The following is a 14,917-nucleotide window of genomic DNA, read 5'->3' on the forward strand; positions in this document are numbered from 1 at the left end:
TATGCCCAGCAAGTTTCAGCCTCCTGTGACAGTATAACAGAAAAAAGTCCCTACTCAGAGTTTGTCTTCATATGAGACTTCAATGTTTCATTATATTACATTTGCAGGAAGTAAGAGATGAACTGTTCTGAAATATACGCAACCAGCTGATGGTGTTTAAAACTGATGATCTTTTAAAACATAAAAAAGCAAGTTGGAATGCAGCTCTGGAGCTTGGGACAGGGCATCCTTCCAACACGTTCCTCAGAGCCTTCCCCAAAGTTGTGAGCATCTCTATCATTCTATGGAGCATTTCTCCCTACTAATAGGGAGTTGGGCTGTGCTCTGTAGGGTCTGCATGCAGGAATGTTGCAGCCAGTGCAAGAATGACAACAAAGTAAGCAGCCAAAGTCAAAAATTGTATGGTGGGATGCTGTGGAGCTCCATAATAACCAGAGCATTGCTCATCTGCTGCTATCCTGTGTTTATTAGAGGAAGCCCTGCCACTCCTGGGCTTAGCCTGAGCTGAATGGTTACAGTAGAGTGTGATTACTATAAACTGTATTTTCCTCTCTTACAAAGAATGTCTTCTGTTACCTAAAATACCAAGTGTACATATATATATTTAAGCTCAACTGTAATTAGGTAGAAAAACTTTACAATTAAAAAAAGGAAGTAGGTATAATTAAGCTCAGGTCTTAATTATTTCTCCACTAACACTCTTAATTGGTTGGTACAATTGTTTTAGATAACACTCAAGAGGATTCTTTGGCAACTCCGTATTAATTGCAAGTGCTTGAGAATGTAGCAGATGAACAGATGTGCAATGTGGCTGCTGGCTGCCCAACCTGCTGCCTTGCCTGGGCTGCACTGAGTGAAGAGTTGTTGTCCTGGGCAGCATATACGTTATATAGTGGTTATGTTATAGAACTTACTAAGCAATTTTAGATACATTTTTCTTTTAAACGTTATAATAATAATAAAAAAGTATATAATAGTGGGATATTTGTCCTTGTTTTAGTGGACCTAACACAACAGTCTGGATCAATGGGAGCTCACTAAGAACTGCAACCACTTCCAAGGTGTTCAGCAGAGATTTTTGATGATCATCAAATCACAGAATGCCCTGGATTAACAAGGAGCACAGTGCTCATCCAGTTCCAACCCCCTGCTGTGTGCAGGTCACCAACCAGCAGCCCAGGCTGCCCAGAGCCACATCCAGCCTGGCCTTGAATGCCTGCAGGGATGGGGCATCCACAGCCTCCTTGGGCAACCTGTGCCAGTGCCTCACCACCCTCTGGGTGAAAAACTTCCTCCTGATATCCAACTTAAACCTCCCCTGTCTCAGTTTAACACCATTCCCCCTTGTCCTGTCACCATCCACCCTCACAAACAGCCGTTCCCCCTCCTGTTTACATGCTCCCTTCAAGTACTGAAGGCCATGAGTTCTCCCTGGAGCCTTTTCCTCTCCAAGCCGAACAAGCCCAGTTCCCTCAACCTTTCCTCACAGCAGAGCTGCTCCAGCCCTCTGCTCATCTCAGTGCCTCCTCTGGACCTGCTCCTGTGCTGGGCCCCAGGCCTGGACGCAGCGCTGCAGATGGGGCCTCACAAGAGCCGAGCAGAGGGGGACGATCACCTCCCTCTCCTGCTGGCCGCCCCTTTTTCATGCAGCCCAGCACACAGCTGGCCTTCCGGGCTGCAGGCGCACACTGCTGCCTCATGGCCAGCTTCTCATCTGCCAGGACCCCCAGGTCCTTCTCTGCAGGGCTGCTTCCAGGAGATCTTCCTCCAGTTGTATAAACACCTGGCATTGCCCCGACCCAGCGCCCTGCACTTGGCCCTATTGAACATCTTTATGTTCTCATGGGCCCACTCCTCCAGCCTGGCCACGTCCCTCTGGTTGGCTTCCATTCCTTCCAATGTATCAACTGCACCGCTCAGATTGGTGTCATCCACAAACTTGTTGAGGGTGCCCTCGATGCCACTGTCTGTCATTGAAGATGTTGAAGAGCACCAGATGTAGATGACATCCATTGCCCTTCCACATCCACCAGAGCGGTCGCTCTATCATAGAAGTCCACCAGATTAACACGAGAGGCTGTATTCTACACAGTAGAGGTTTTGACCCCCTAATAAAGTTTTGGAACGTAAATGAAGCTTTTGCCAAACAAATGAGCACCTGGGAAAAAAAAACAAGTTCTCCTCACTCCATATAACTATGTGAAAGGAGATTGAAGTGAGATGGGGGTTGGCCTATTCTCCCAGGTAACAGCGATGGAAGGAGTGGGAACGGCCTCCAGTTGCACCAGGGGATCCCGATTGGATCCTAGGAAGAACGTCTTTGCTGAAAGAGCGGTCGGGCACTGGCACAGCTGCATGGGGAGCTGGGGGAGTCAGCGCCCATGGAGGCGTCCCAGCACCGTGGGGATGTGGCACTGAGGGACGTGGGCAGGTGGGGGGTGGACGGTGGGACCTGGGGATCTTAGAGGTCTTCGCCAACCACCGAGACGCTGTGATTCTGTGAATCGAGTCATTTATTGTAGTGAGAGGTAATCAGCAGCAAGCAACAAAAAGTCACGGGAACAGCTGAACGCTTGATTGGGATACTGCTGGAGCCACAGGCCTGGCAGCACTCAGGTGGGACCAGGAGGGTGGACGTGTCGCCCAGTGCCTTCAGCAGCATCAACACGCCGGGTTCCAGCGGGGCTGCGTCCGGCACCGGGCCCCTCACCCTGCGCTGGCTGCAAGAGCCTCCGCCCTGCTGCCTGGGTGCCCTCAGCCCCGGTGAGGTGTGATGGCATCACAGAGGGTGGCACAGAACGGCCACTGTGACCTGCGGGGTGCAGAACAGAGCCAAGGCTGCGGGGCTCAGGCCGAGCTCAGTGCGACTTGGTGAGGTGAGCAGGGAGGAAGGGGCTGCCTGAGGCTGCCCAGGGAGGAGGGTTCCCCAGCGCTCGGGGCCTGAGCTGAGAACTCAGCCTCATCCCGCTTCTCCCCTAGGTTGTCACGCGGAGGAGAAAGCCTGGTGTTGCTGGGACAGACACTCTGCTGTGTGAGTGCTCGCCATTTGTGCACACGATGTCTGAGGGGACTCAGGATGCCACCGGCTCGAGTGAGCCAGGTGAGAGCAAAGGATCCCTGCATGCAGGGCAGAGGGGTGCTGGGGGTCTGCCAGTGGCAGAGAGGGGAGGTAGGGGCACACAAGGCCCCTCTGCTCCTTGGTCAGGGGTCCGCAGTTGGCTGTGGCCACCTGCTGGCACCGTTGGGCCTGCAGTGCCCCTTCCTCTCCATGGCCACCAGCCCTGTCCCTCAGCTGGCATGCTGGCACACAGCAGCCCCTGTGACAGCCCCCCCCAAGGTGCTCACTGCTGTTTCTCTCTCCTCTCCAGCATGCGTGCTCTGTGGCCGAGTGGATAACCAGAAATCCATCTTCGGCAGGAGATACGAGATGTATGGGATGTGTTTCCATGCATTTTGTGTGGTGAGTTCCCTCGTGCCTCCTGACACCTTCCTCCAACCAGTGCTTCCCTTCTTTCTGCATTAATAACATCATGCTCTTTCCTCCTCTACAGGGATTTGCCAACGGTCTTTGTCAACATGGAATAGACAATCAAAATAAAGGTCTGTTCTACGTTGAAGACCTCATTCGCACCATGAGGCAGGCAGAGCAGACGGTGAGCACCGCACCGGAACAGGGAGCTTGGTGCCAGCGGAGGCATGGCGAGCTTAGCCTGGTCCAAAGAAAGCAATCCCAGCCCTTCCAGCCAGCCCCAAGAGAAATCCCTGCTCTTGCAGACCAGCCCTGTTCAGCAGGCAGCTCTGCAGAGTGCCAGCCAGCCCTGCCCCCATCCCGTGCCCTGCACAGAGGTGCGGGGCCCGCTGCGTAGGCCCTGAGCCTGCAGCTGATGGGAAATGCTCTGCTCTTTACAGCTCTGCTTCGTCTGTGGCCAGCGCGGGGCCACCATCACCTGCGCGGAGACGGGCTGCGACCGCAGCTTCCATTTCCCCTGCGCCAACCAGGGTCAATGCGTCACCCAGCACTTTGACCGACACTGGTAAGGGCTGCCAGGCATCGCCTGCGGGCCTCCAACCCCTGCTTCAGCACCAGCCAAAGAAGCGAGGAGCGCGCCGTGACGCCTCCCAGCGGCCTGGCAGAGCCAGAGCCAAGGCCTGGGGCTCCTTCCTGTTCCTCTGCCCTCCTGGCAGCACTTCTCACCTTGCCCGTCCCTCCCATCTTCCTCCAGGTCCTTCTGCTGGGAGCACCTCCCACAGCAGCCAGTGGAGACGGCGCCAACGCAGGACACGACCTGCATCATCTGCATGGAGCCCGTGGGGGTCTGCAGGTCGTACAGCACCATGGTGTGCCCTGCCTGCCAACACGCCTGGTTCCACCGCGCCTGCATCCAGGTAGGAGCTCTCCCCTCGCCCAGCAGGCAGGCAGGCGCTCAGCAGCACCAGGCCTGGCTCACGCTCACACTGCTTGTGTTTCTGCTGCAGGGAATGGCCAAGAGCGCTGGGCTTCGCTGCTTCCAGTGCCCTCTCTGCCGAGACAGAGAGGTCTTCATTCAGGAAATGATCAACCTGGGCATCCACATCCCAGCCAGGTGGGTGGCCTTCAGCCAGCTCTCGAGACAGGAGGGCACAAGAGCTGTGCCTGCCCAAGGACTGCCCCAGCAGGCCTGGCCCTTTGCTGCGGGGGTGCCTTTGCTCAGTCTTAGTCTACAGGCACTGGGAGCTCATCACATTCCCTCCTTTCTCTGGCAGAAAACCAAAGTGGGAGAACAACCGTGCCTACGCATCCCTGGGAGTTAGGCACCGGCGCTGCGATGCCAGCGACTGCCATTACCCAGGCGGCAGGGAACAAGAAGAGGGAGAGGGGTGAGTTCCCTCAGCAGCCCTCTGGGGCTCTGCGTGGGATCGCAGCCTCACCACGGCCTGGGAGAGCACACACTGGGCACCAGAGCTGTGCCGGGCGCTCCCTGGCTCAGCTCACTTTGTCCTCACGGCCACAACCCATTTGTTTCCCCAGGCCCTGGCAGCTGCTCCTCTGCAGCTCCTGCGCTGCACAAGGCACCCATCGACTCTGCTCCAACCTGAGTCACAGCACAACCAGATGGGAGTGCAACGCCTGTGCTGGAGAGGGCATCGGTAAGAGGCAAACGGCCGCGTGCTGCTGGGCTGGGGCCAGGCGAGGCCTTGCTCAAGTCCCTTTGGCCCTGGAGGGATGAGAGCCTGTCCCACCCCGGGCCGGACATCTGTCCCGCTCACCTTCCTGCCTCCCCTTACAGCCTCCAGCACCAATGCGGACAGCGCTGGCCCCAACACCACCAGCCAGCAGGGACTGGGGCCATCCCAAGGCCCTACAGGACAGGAGAGCAGCAGCTCCGACACCACCAACCAGGCACCATCGGGACCAGATCACAGCTCCCAGGTGCCTGAGCTGCTCTCCGGGCAGACACAGCGGGCCAGGACTCGCAGCCGCTCGCCTCTGGAACATCGGGCTGCACAGAACAACAGCCAGCCCCAAAGACGCCGCAGGAGCCGGTCCAGGCGGCGACGGCCAGCCTGGGGCCGAAGCCGCTCCCGGGTTCCACGTCGGGCCCAGAACATCAACCGCCGGCCCCACTGATGTCATAGGAGCAGCCGTGTGCCAGCTCCAATTGCTGTATAAAGTCATCAAAGACCATCAATAAAAGTGACAGTTCCATCATGCCACTGTCAGTTTGGTTCTTCTCTGCCTTTCCCGAGGTGGGCAGCTTTAGGGGCTGCAACCACGGGCATCTCCTCTCCCCCACACCCAACCCACTCCTTCCTCCCCCCAGCCCGGTTCAGGCTGAGCTGGGTTCTGGCCCTGACTCCAGCAGGCGCAACGTTTCCAACACACAATGTGGAGAAGGCCAGGCTGGCAGCTGCAGCCCCGTTCTGGGGGTGTTTCTGTCATTGTGGGGATGTTGCTGCATTTGGCAGACCCGTGGCTGCTGCCGGCTGTGGGTGGGCCAGGACCCAGGCTTTCCTCCTGCATTCCAGCAGTGCCTCAGGTCTGAGGGCTGCTGCTGCTCTGGGGATGCTGCCAGGCTTGGGGTGACGCAGCCCATCGAGCGCGTGAGCCACTCTTCTCTGTCCCAAAGTCCGGCGCCACGCCTCCTGTGCGAGCAATACCAGTGCTGCCGCTGCTCCTAAGCGGGATGGCCACTCTCTACTTACTCGCTCCAACTGCCCAGAGAAGCAGCCCACCGCTCTCTTCCTGCACCCAGTGTGTTCTCCCAACACACCCAGTGCAGCGCGTGACGTTTTGCTGCCGTGCCACAGCCATCTTGCAGCCCCGAGCGCGGTCGCAGCCCCCTTGGCTCTCGCAACACGGCGCGTTAGCGGCCTCGTCTAATTCCAGCTTTTCAAACCTTCCTTCCCACGCCCGCTCCGGGCCCGCCGGCCGCACTCCGCCGCGCACCCAGCGCTCTCCGGCCGGTGTCCCCGCGCCATCCCCCGCCGGCCGGGTCGTCTGGACGCTTTCCCTCCCCCTCCGGCTCTCGCTGGCCGCCGCGCATCCGTGGACGCCCCGCGCGGACTCACGCCGCGGGTGCGGAACGCGGTCCGCTCGGCGCCTCCGCCCGTCTCCCAGCAACGCGCCCGCCCTGTCGCGTGGCCCTCGCGGCTCGCCGTAGCGCGGCGGTGCGCCGAACAGGGCCCGGTCCAGGGGCTGCCCCTGGCAGCGCGACCTCAGCCTGTTGCCTCTGTTCTTGCTAGCATCTGTTCCCCTGAACGAGGTAGGAAGTGGCAGGATGCATCCTGGCTCTTCTCCTACAAAGCATTTTTCTTGCAGACCACAGGCAGAGCTTGCCCTCAGTTATGTGGTACGCTGGCCAAACGTTTGGCTCAGAGTTTGACCTTTGAACTTTGCAGAGATAAAACTTTCAGATGACATGAAAGCTTCATAAATGAAGCCTTTATCATTTATGACCTGACTGCTGCTTAGCTCAGGCCTAGGCTGTTGCTGTGCAAGCTTCCTTTTAGATCTCATGGGTGTCCTGAAGTTCTTTCCTGAAGTTCTCACGGTCTGATGTGTGTAACACTGAGTGCAGAATTCAGGTACCATTGCAGTCTATCTGGCAACACTTCAGAGCTACCTTTAAATCCTGCACATCTTTTTCTGACAAGTTGTCTGCAACTCTCTGTTTCAGATCAGTTAACAGAGGGCCGGCTCGGTCCCTCTACTGTGGTGCTGGACCACACGAGTGGCTTTGAGGGGCTCCTGCTGGTTGATGATGACTTACTTGGGGTGAGTGTGATGCTGCCTGTTGAAGGAAATGGGCTTGTGAGACTAAAAGCTCTCGGTTTGTTTGTCATGGCAGGTCCCTTTCACTGCCTTTGTAGTGTGTTGTTAAATGGAATGTACTCAAAAAGCTGAAGGAAATGATTCTTCTGGGAAAAGGTTTAGCACTGTAAAGACCTTCCACACAGACCCCCTCAGTTTTCTCGTCTTGACGTTGGCTGTGTGTAATCTACGTGTTTCCTCATTGCTCAGCAGGTTACTGATCCCTCTTTCTTCCTTCTCCCCTTTAAGTTCCTTGTTAGCTCCAGTCTCTGCTAGCTCCACTGGACAATGAGCAATGGCCAGCCTGAGTACGAATTGTTCCCAGGCCCGAAACTACAGCCTGAGACAAGTCAGCTGGAATGAAAAACTGTCAGATGCTGCCATCGTCTTTCAGAGAAGAGTGGACTAAGACCTTCTATTTCTTTCCTTCTATTTCCTTCTATTTCTATCAGTCTCAAGTGGATGAGGCCATAAGTGCCACCTGCCTTTAAAATGTCCTGGTAATCACACACCTTGTAAGGATTAGGGTTGCCCTTGGAGCTGAGCAGGGCTCTTCATATTGTGCCGAGTCCAATGCCTTTCCATGCCATTCTGTGCAAATGATAATTCGGCTGTGATTCCCAGGGTAGTTGCTGAGCAGCACTGTGGTGTTTGCACATCTGCCAGGTTACAGGTGTTTAGAAGTAGGAATGACTGTGATGTCTGTGTTGGCAGGTCGCTGAGAGGGGAGTGCAGACACATGAATTGCCTGCTGGACCACAAAACTGTGGCACTGGTGGAGTTAGCAGGGGCAGTTGCTTTCCAGTTGTTACTGTCCAGTAGCAAACAGTGTGTCCCTGTTTTAGTGGTGGAAGGTCTCCAGGTTCAAATTCTGAAGCTGCTGCTGAACAACAAGGACAGACGAGGGGTAAGCACTCTGTAGATCTTTTGCTACATTGTGTCTGCATCCCAGGACTTGTAACTTACAGAAGTGCAGGTGAGGAGACATTCTGTCCTCAGAAACAGTTCACTAATTGATCCAGTAAGGCAGGCTGAACTGCAGAAACATGTTTTGGGCTCTGTTGCTTTGCCAGTGTTGAGTGATGACATGAGCTGCACCTGGGCCAGCCTTGTGTTTCTGTTGAACTAGGCAGACACAGTCTGACTGCAGTACATTCTACTCTAATAATTAATATTAATTCCAGAGAGAAAAGAAATGGCAGGCGTGTGAGCGTGTGCCTCTACAGAGCAGGTGGAGGATGTTCAGCTGCATAAAGCTGTGCATCTTCTGGCCGTCATCAGAGCGTCCCACTATGGGCCTCAGAAGACACAACACTGCAAAACAGTGGTCCACATGCTCATGGGTGCTCCAGCAATGGTGGTAGCTGGGTCAACTGCTTTCTCTTGCTGAACATACTTCCCAAGCATATACAGCTCTGCTAATGCCTTTCTCTGGGAGTTCCTTTCCCTGTGAATTCACCACCTGCTTTTCCTCCTGCCAGGGGGAAGCATCCAGATACATCTTCCTGAACAAATTCCGCAAGTTTCTTCAGGAAAATGCTAGCAATAGAGGGGTAAGTCAGAGGGACAGCCTTCCCACAGGCCTCACCTGAAGAGCTCTCTGGTACCTTTGGGGTGGGAGCTCTTGCCCTTTTGGCTGAGCTGCTTCCAGCAGATGAGCAATTGATACCTAGATAGAGCATCCTCTTCACCACCTGGGTGAGGACCGCTCTTCTGGCCTTGGCTCAGGCTGATGGCCTGCAGCTAAGGAAGGTGGGGATATTATCATTACTGCAGGAAGCCCTTTCCTCACCAGCCTCTCTGCGTTAACGAGCAGCCCACCTTCAGAGGCAGAGCACGTGGTATCCATCCTCCCATCACACCAGCTTGTTACTGTAGGGCCAGGGGTTTTCCAGAGGTGGAAGCAGCTAGGTGCCATCAGCGCTGGGCTCCATCCCGGTGCTGGAAACCAGAGGTGCTTTTTGCAAACGGGTGCATGTGCTTTCAGCAGGACTGAGAGCAGGAAGTTTCTGCCTGGCCCACGTGGCCACCAGAACTAAGAAGCACCTTCACAGCTGCCCTAATGGCTGAACTCTCATTGTTGCCCTAGCACTTGACTGTGTTGTGCCCACCAGAGTACATGGTGTGCTTCCTGCACCGGCTCATTGCTGCCCTGCGTTTCTTCTGGGATGGCCACAAGGCAAAGGCACCTGCTGCGCTGAGCAGCGAAGGTAAGGCCCGGAGGAGAAGCTAGCAGGACACTTCTGTGTTTGGGACAGGGTTTGTTTCCTGGCACTGCTCTCCAGGATGCTGAAAGCTTTGTGTTTCTCATGGGTGCTGATGCCTTCTCTGCCCTGAGCCTGTAGATCCTGGGAAATTCCTATGTGCAGATCTAATCCCATGAACACCCAGACCTATTGTGGACAATGCCTCTGAGACTTGCAAAAGAATATCTATATTGTGATCTGATAGTTAAAGTACAGGGAAACATATTTGCAGTTTTGCAAGTGAGAATTGACCACATAATTCAAGACCCATGTTTCTAACAGATGCCACTAGAATATATGGCATTTCTGCTGTTCCAAACGCTCGCCGCGGCCTGGGATGGCGCTGCTCTGCTGCCTTGCGGCACGTTGCGGTGCCTTACGGGCACAAACGGGACTGCAGCTCAGGCACCGCCCACACGCGCGGGACACCCGGAAGTGAGCTCCACCAGCCGGGGAGGAGACGGAAGGCCCACGCTCTCGCGAGATCGTGCCACCCAATCAAAGGTTTCGTTCGTTCCCTTCTTCCGTCCCTCCCAGTGCCGCGCCGCGGTGCCGTCGCAAGGGGGCGCAGTCGGTTCAGGTCGCACGGGTTATGGCGTCACCGCGCCGGAAGCGCCGCGAGACAGGGACGCGGAGAGCGGGGTGCGGGAGGAGCGCTTTATTGCGCCGCCAGAGCGGGGCGGGCGGAGGCTTTGCGGCGTGCAGTCGCCTACACGGCTGTGCCCCGGGACTTGCTCTGCATTAGCGCAATGGCGAACTTGCAGGCGGCGCCCACGGCGTTGAAGACGCTGGCCGCCAGCTCGTGCTTCTTGTTGCTGTTGATCTCCAGCCGCAGCGCCTCCATCTCTCGCTCGATCAGCGCCGCCCGCTCGTTGAAGCCGTGCTGCAGCAGCTCGCTGTGCTCCTGTAGCTTCGCTTTCAGCACCCGCTCCAGCTCCCGCTGCGCGCTCTCCGCCTCCGCCTGCATCTTGGCCTCGAGGGCTCGCAGGTTCTGCTCGTAGCTGCTGCGCTCGTCCGCCAGCAGCGCCTCCAGCTGCCGTTCGCGCTCCGCCGTCGCCTTCTGCTGCTGCTCCAGGAGCTGCGTCTGCTGCTTCTGGTCTGGGAACAAAGGGACGGGGTGAGGAGTAAGCAGGAGCTGAGCCTTGTGCTTCTGGTTAAGGAACCGAGTGGGGGTCCCCGTGGCACGGGGAGATGGGCCAAAGCCACAGTGCAAGGGGACGTGGGGAGGAGATGGAGGGGCTGGGGACAGAGTGCGGGGATGTGGGGATGGGGTGAGGGTTCGTCAGGGAGGAAAAAGGAGCAATTTGAGGTGTCTCCTGGGTGCAGTGGGACGCCCCAAGAGATGTGTGTACTCTGGGAGATGTCCCTGGGGAGAAGGGGAGTCCTCGAGTGCTGGGGCCATCATGAGATGCCTGTGAAGGGTTATAAGGATTCCCAGAGTACATGGGGATGCCATGTGCTGTCCTTGGGGGACACGGCCCATGGAACAAGGGAACGCTGTGAGATGTCCCCAAGGAATAATGCAATGCATTATTCTTGTTCCTGGAGGACCCGGGGATGGGTGAGGGGGGAAGGAGAGAAGGGACGGCACTGGGACGCGCCACTCACCCTCCAGCTGCTTCTCGGCCTCGCTCAGTGCGTTGTCTGCCTTCAGCACTGCCTCCGCTTCTGCCCGGCGCTCCGCCAGGAACTCATCCAGCACCTCCTCGGCCTGTGCATCCCCACACGATTGAGGCACGGCCTCACCTCCTTGTTCCCGATCCCCTGCCTAGAGCTGCCCTCACCTTGGGGCCCTTGCCCTTTGCTTGCCGGTAGGCCTCCAGCAGCCGCTGCCGCTCGGCCTCATAGGCGCGGTAGCCACCGGGCTGTGCATAGGCCCCACGGGACAGGCTGGTATCCAGTGCCCCCGCCAGCTCAGCCAGCAGCGCCTTGCAGAGCTGCCGCGATGCTGCATTGTTCTCCTCCTGCAGGCGGCTGTACTCCGTGCTGATCTGTTCCTGAGGGACAGGATGGGGGCAGGGTCACGGTGTCAATGGGGAGAGTGCAGGTGGGAGCACAGGTACGGAGGCAGTGTTGGGGGGACGTGAGGATAAGGTAATGGAGATGGAGTGCCTTGAGGGGATGGGGACAAGGTCGTGAAGACAAGGGCAGCCTGGTAGGAATAGGAGCAGGGTGGCGAGGACAGGGACGGCGCTGTGGCACAAGGGGGGTGGCCACGCACCATGAGGCGCCGCTGGTGCTCCTGGTTGCGATCCCGGAAGCTGCGCCGCTGGAAGACGACGAGCGCCTCGTGCAGGTGCTCCCCGTGCGCGGCCGAGAGCTGTGCGGGCTCTGTGGGCAGTGACAGCCCCCGCATGCCCCTGGCATAGGCCTCCAGCGCTGCCGCCACCGCAGCTGCGTTCTCGTTGGCCATCATGGCTGCTGCTGCTCCCTCCAGGCAGGGCAGACGCCCGCTGTTGATGGCCTCCACGTAGCTGCTCAGCAGCGTGCTCAGGGCTGTGGGGAATGGCACAGGGACACCTGCCTCATTGTTGGCACCTTGCTGCTGTGTGTTGCTGTTGTCCCCTGTCTTCCCCGTGTATTTTGCCCCACTGTCACCCTGTCATCGCCCAGTCATTGACTTGTGTCGCACTGTGTTGCCATTGTATCCCTTCTGTCCCGTTGTCATCACTCTGCTGTCCCCAGTGTTTCCACTCCGTTGTCTCATGTTGCCATTGTCATTGTCCCCCTGTTGTCCTGTGTCACCACTGTCACCCCGTTTTCAGCCTGTTGACCCATGGCACTCTTGCCTTCATCCCAGTTGCCCCGTTGCTTTTGCTGTTGTCCCCCCATCATCCAATTTGCCATCATCACTGTCCTTCCTTGGACCTCCTGTCGTCCCTCACAATGACGTCATTATCATCAGCCTGCAGTCAGCACGCTGTCATCCTGTTGTCCTGCCTCGCCACCACCCTGTTGTCCTCTGTGTCCCCAGTTCTCCCCGCTCCCACCCTCCCCTTACCTCGCCCTGTCAGTGCTCTGCCATCAGGCAGCGTCTTGAGCCTGGAGGAGCTCAGCACGTAGTCGCAGAACTTGGCTGCCTGTTGGAGGAAGCGTGGGGCCAAGGCGGCCTCGGGCAGCTCCTCCATGCGCCCGTGCTCCTCTGTGCCCAGTGGCGAAGGCAGCACGAAGCACTTCCGCGTGGGGAAATAGTTGCGGAGGCACTGCCGCATCGCATTGTAGTTCTGCACCTTGCGGCCGTACCCTGTGGCAGGCAGGCAGCTGTTGGTGCTGGCGCAGCCCCTCGTTAGGGCCTCCCTAATGACCCCAAGGGGGCCAGCGCTCACCTTGCTTGAGTTCCAGCGTCTGCTGCAGGTACTCGTCCTCGCTGATGGGCCGCTCGTCCACACGCAGCTCCAGTGTGAAGTCCCGCACCACCCACACAAAGCTGGGGAAGAAGCGCATGAACTCGCAGTCCTCAGCCTCATCTTCTCTTTCAGCGCCGTTGTTGCCATCCTTGTCCCTGTCCCGCACCTGGATCAGCTCCGACAGCTGTGTCACCAGCCTGCCCCGCTCAGGAGCACAACGCTCCCCAAATTCTGTGTCCCCTCCAGAATCCTGTGTACCCCCCAAATATTTCTGTCCTCCTCTGTACGTTGTGTCCTGCCCCACGGTGCCCATCTACGCCCTGAGTATTGCACTCCCTCTTAGAGCCTGAATCACCCTTAAATCCCTCAGTTTGCCCTTAAGTCCTCTGCCCCCTTGCCGAGTTCCCCCAGTTTTTCCCCAAATCCCAGTCTGACTTTGCCAACATCCCCCAGTCTTGCCACACGTCCCACGCTGCCCATGTCACACAGGTTTTCCCCAGGTTTCCTGTAGCCTCAAACACGCAGTTTCACCCCAAATCCCCCACCCTAGCCCTATCTCCCTTTGCCCCAGTCCCACAGCTACAGCCTGTGTCCCGCGTTGTCCAAGTCCCCCATAGCCCCAAGTCCCCAACTTTCACCCCAACGTCCCCCATCCACTCAGCTCCCTGCAGGATACTCGAGGTACTCCAGTGCCTTCTGGTCGATGGTGCCTATGCTGTTGTACACCAGGGTGCTGGACAACAGCAGCGCCAGTGTGAAGATCCAAGCGTCGTTTTGGCTGTCACCCTGTGCCCACAGCTGGGTTAGGGGTGTTCTGGACACCGGGGAGAGATATGGGGCCAGCCTTCCCCCCAGCACCCACCTTGGTGGGGTCTCCCAGCCCCTCGGTGTCCAGCAGCACCAGCATCACTCCGGGCCGCTGTGGGTGAGGCAGGCACCACATCCAGATGCCCTTGGTCTCTGCCTGCACCGTGGGGCCCAGCGGGAAGCCTGCAGGTGGCGAGCCGTCAGGAATCCCCAGCATACCCCGAAACGCCCCGCAGTGAAGGAATGCATGGGGTTCTGCCCCCAGCTCACCAGTGCGCTTCTGTGCCAGCCGATTCATCAGGAAGGACTTCCCAGTGCGGTAGGGCCCGGCGATGGCCACCACCACCAGGGGCTGGGCCACCTCCTGCAGCACTGCCAGCGCCGTGGGGTCCAGGGACAGCTCGCCATTCTTGTTGTTCACCAGGCACAGCGGGGCCGGCATCGGGAGCACCGCAGCATCCATGGTTGTGCTGCTGTGTGCGGCTTTGCAATGCTGAAACGGAAAGAGAAAGCAAACCCAGCCCTCCCCCTGCTGTTGGTTTTCCCTTCCTGTAAACACCCCTCGCTTCCCCGAAATCACAATGCCTCAGCTGTGGCCTTCATTCTTGTAGGGGCAGCTGGCACAGGCACAGCATATCGCAACTGGTTGGAGACAACACCCATCCTGTCATCCAGACTGAAGGACTTCCACTATGGTGCAGCCCGGCGATGGACACATCCACCAAAGGGCTGGTGATCCCGCACTGCACATCAGCACTGTGTGGGGGGGGTCGACAGACAGCATGCTGCTTTAGCAAACCAGGCAGAGGGGGGCCGGTGTCAGAGGCACCAGAGCCTGCTTGGCCATGCAGCAGCCAGAACCGAAAGGGAAAGCACACCCAGCTGCTATGGACGCATTTCCTGCTGCTGCTTCCTTTGCTTTACCCAAACAGGGCCCAGTGCTGTCCCAAAATCACAACACCTGGAAAGCATCACAGAATTTATTGCATGGACAGCTGGCAGGGCACAGGGCTACACATGGCTGTCCTCATCGCTGTCCTCATCGCTGTCCTCATCGCTGACCTCCTCTTTGCTGTCATTGTCTGACAGCACGAGCTGAAGAGATGTGAGCAGATTACTCAGGAAGTTCACACCCATGCTGTACCATGAGAAGATCTCCATTTCCCTCTTCTCCTTCTGCATCTGCTCCATCATCTGCTGCATTGCCATCTCCATGCGTTTGAAAC

General features: G+C 57.5%; 2 protein-coding genes across 2 annotated transcripts; one reads left to right on the top strand and one right to left on the bottom strand.

Annotated features, from left to right (window-relative positions):
• Positions 1 to 2,381: 2,381 nt before the first annotated feature.
• Positions 2,382 to 5,608, top strand: LOC306950333 (PHD finger protein 7-like; the record flags this gene model as incomplete). The annotated part of the gene is made up of 10 exons (XM_079540564.1): positions 2,382 to 2,431; positions 2,648 to 2,768; positions 2,980 to 3,100; positions 3,369 to 3,460; positions 3,552 to 3,653; positions 3,910 to 4,034; positions 4,224 to 4,583; positions 4,744 to 4,857; positions 5,009 to 5,127; positions 5,268 to 5,608. The coding sequence occupies 10 exons, from the start codon at positions 2,382 to 2,384 to the stop codon at positions 5,606 to 5,608; spliced, it is 1,545 nt and encodes a 514-aa protein (XP_079396690.1).
• Positions 5,609 to 10,187: 4,579 nt separating this feature from the next.
• On the bottom strand, positions 10,188 to 14,154 carry LOC306950164 (guanylate-binding protein 3-like; the record flags this gene model as incomplete). Its single annotated transcript, XM_079540322.1, has 9 exons — positions 10,188 to 10,635; positions 11,146 to 11,248; positions 11,322 to 11,534; positions 11,759 to 12,033; positions 12,539 to 12,781; positions 12,864 to 13,081; positions 13,561 to 13,670; positions 13,747 to 13,874; positions 13,962 to 14,154. 9 exons carry the CDS (start codon positions 14,152 to 14,154, stop codon positions 10,247 to 10,249), a joined length of 1,872 nt encoding a protein of 623 aa, XP_079396448.1. The 3' UTR covers positions 10,188 to 10,246.
• Positions 14,155 to 14,917: the final 763 nt, after the last annotated feature.

The sequence above is a fragment of the Tetrao urogallus genome (assembly GCF_951394365.1).
Source record: "Tetrao urogallus genome assembly, chromosome: 10".
Taxonomy (NCBI): Eukaryota; Metazoa; Chordata; class Aves; order Galliformes; family Phasianidae; genus Tetrao; species Tetrao urogallus.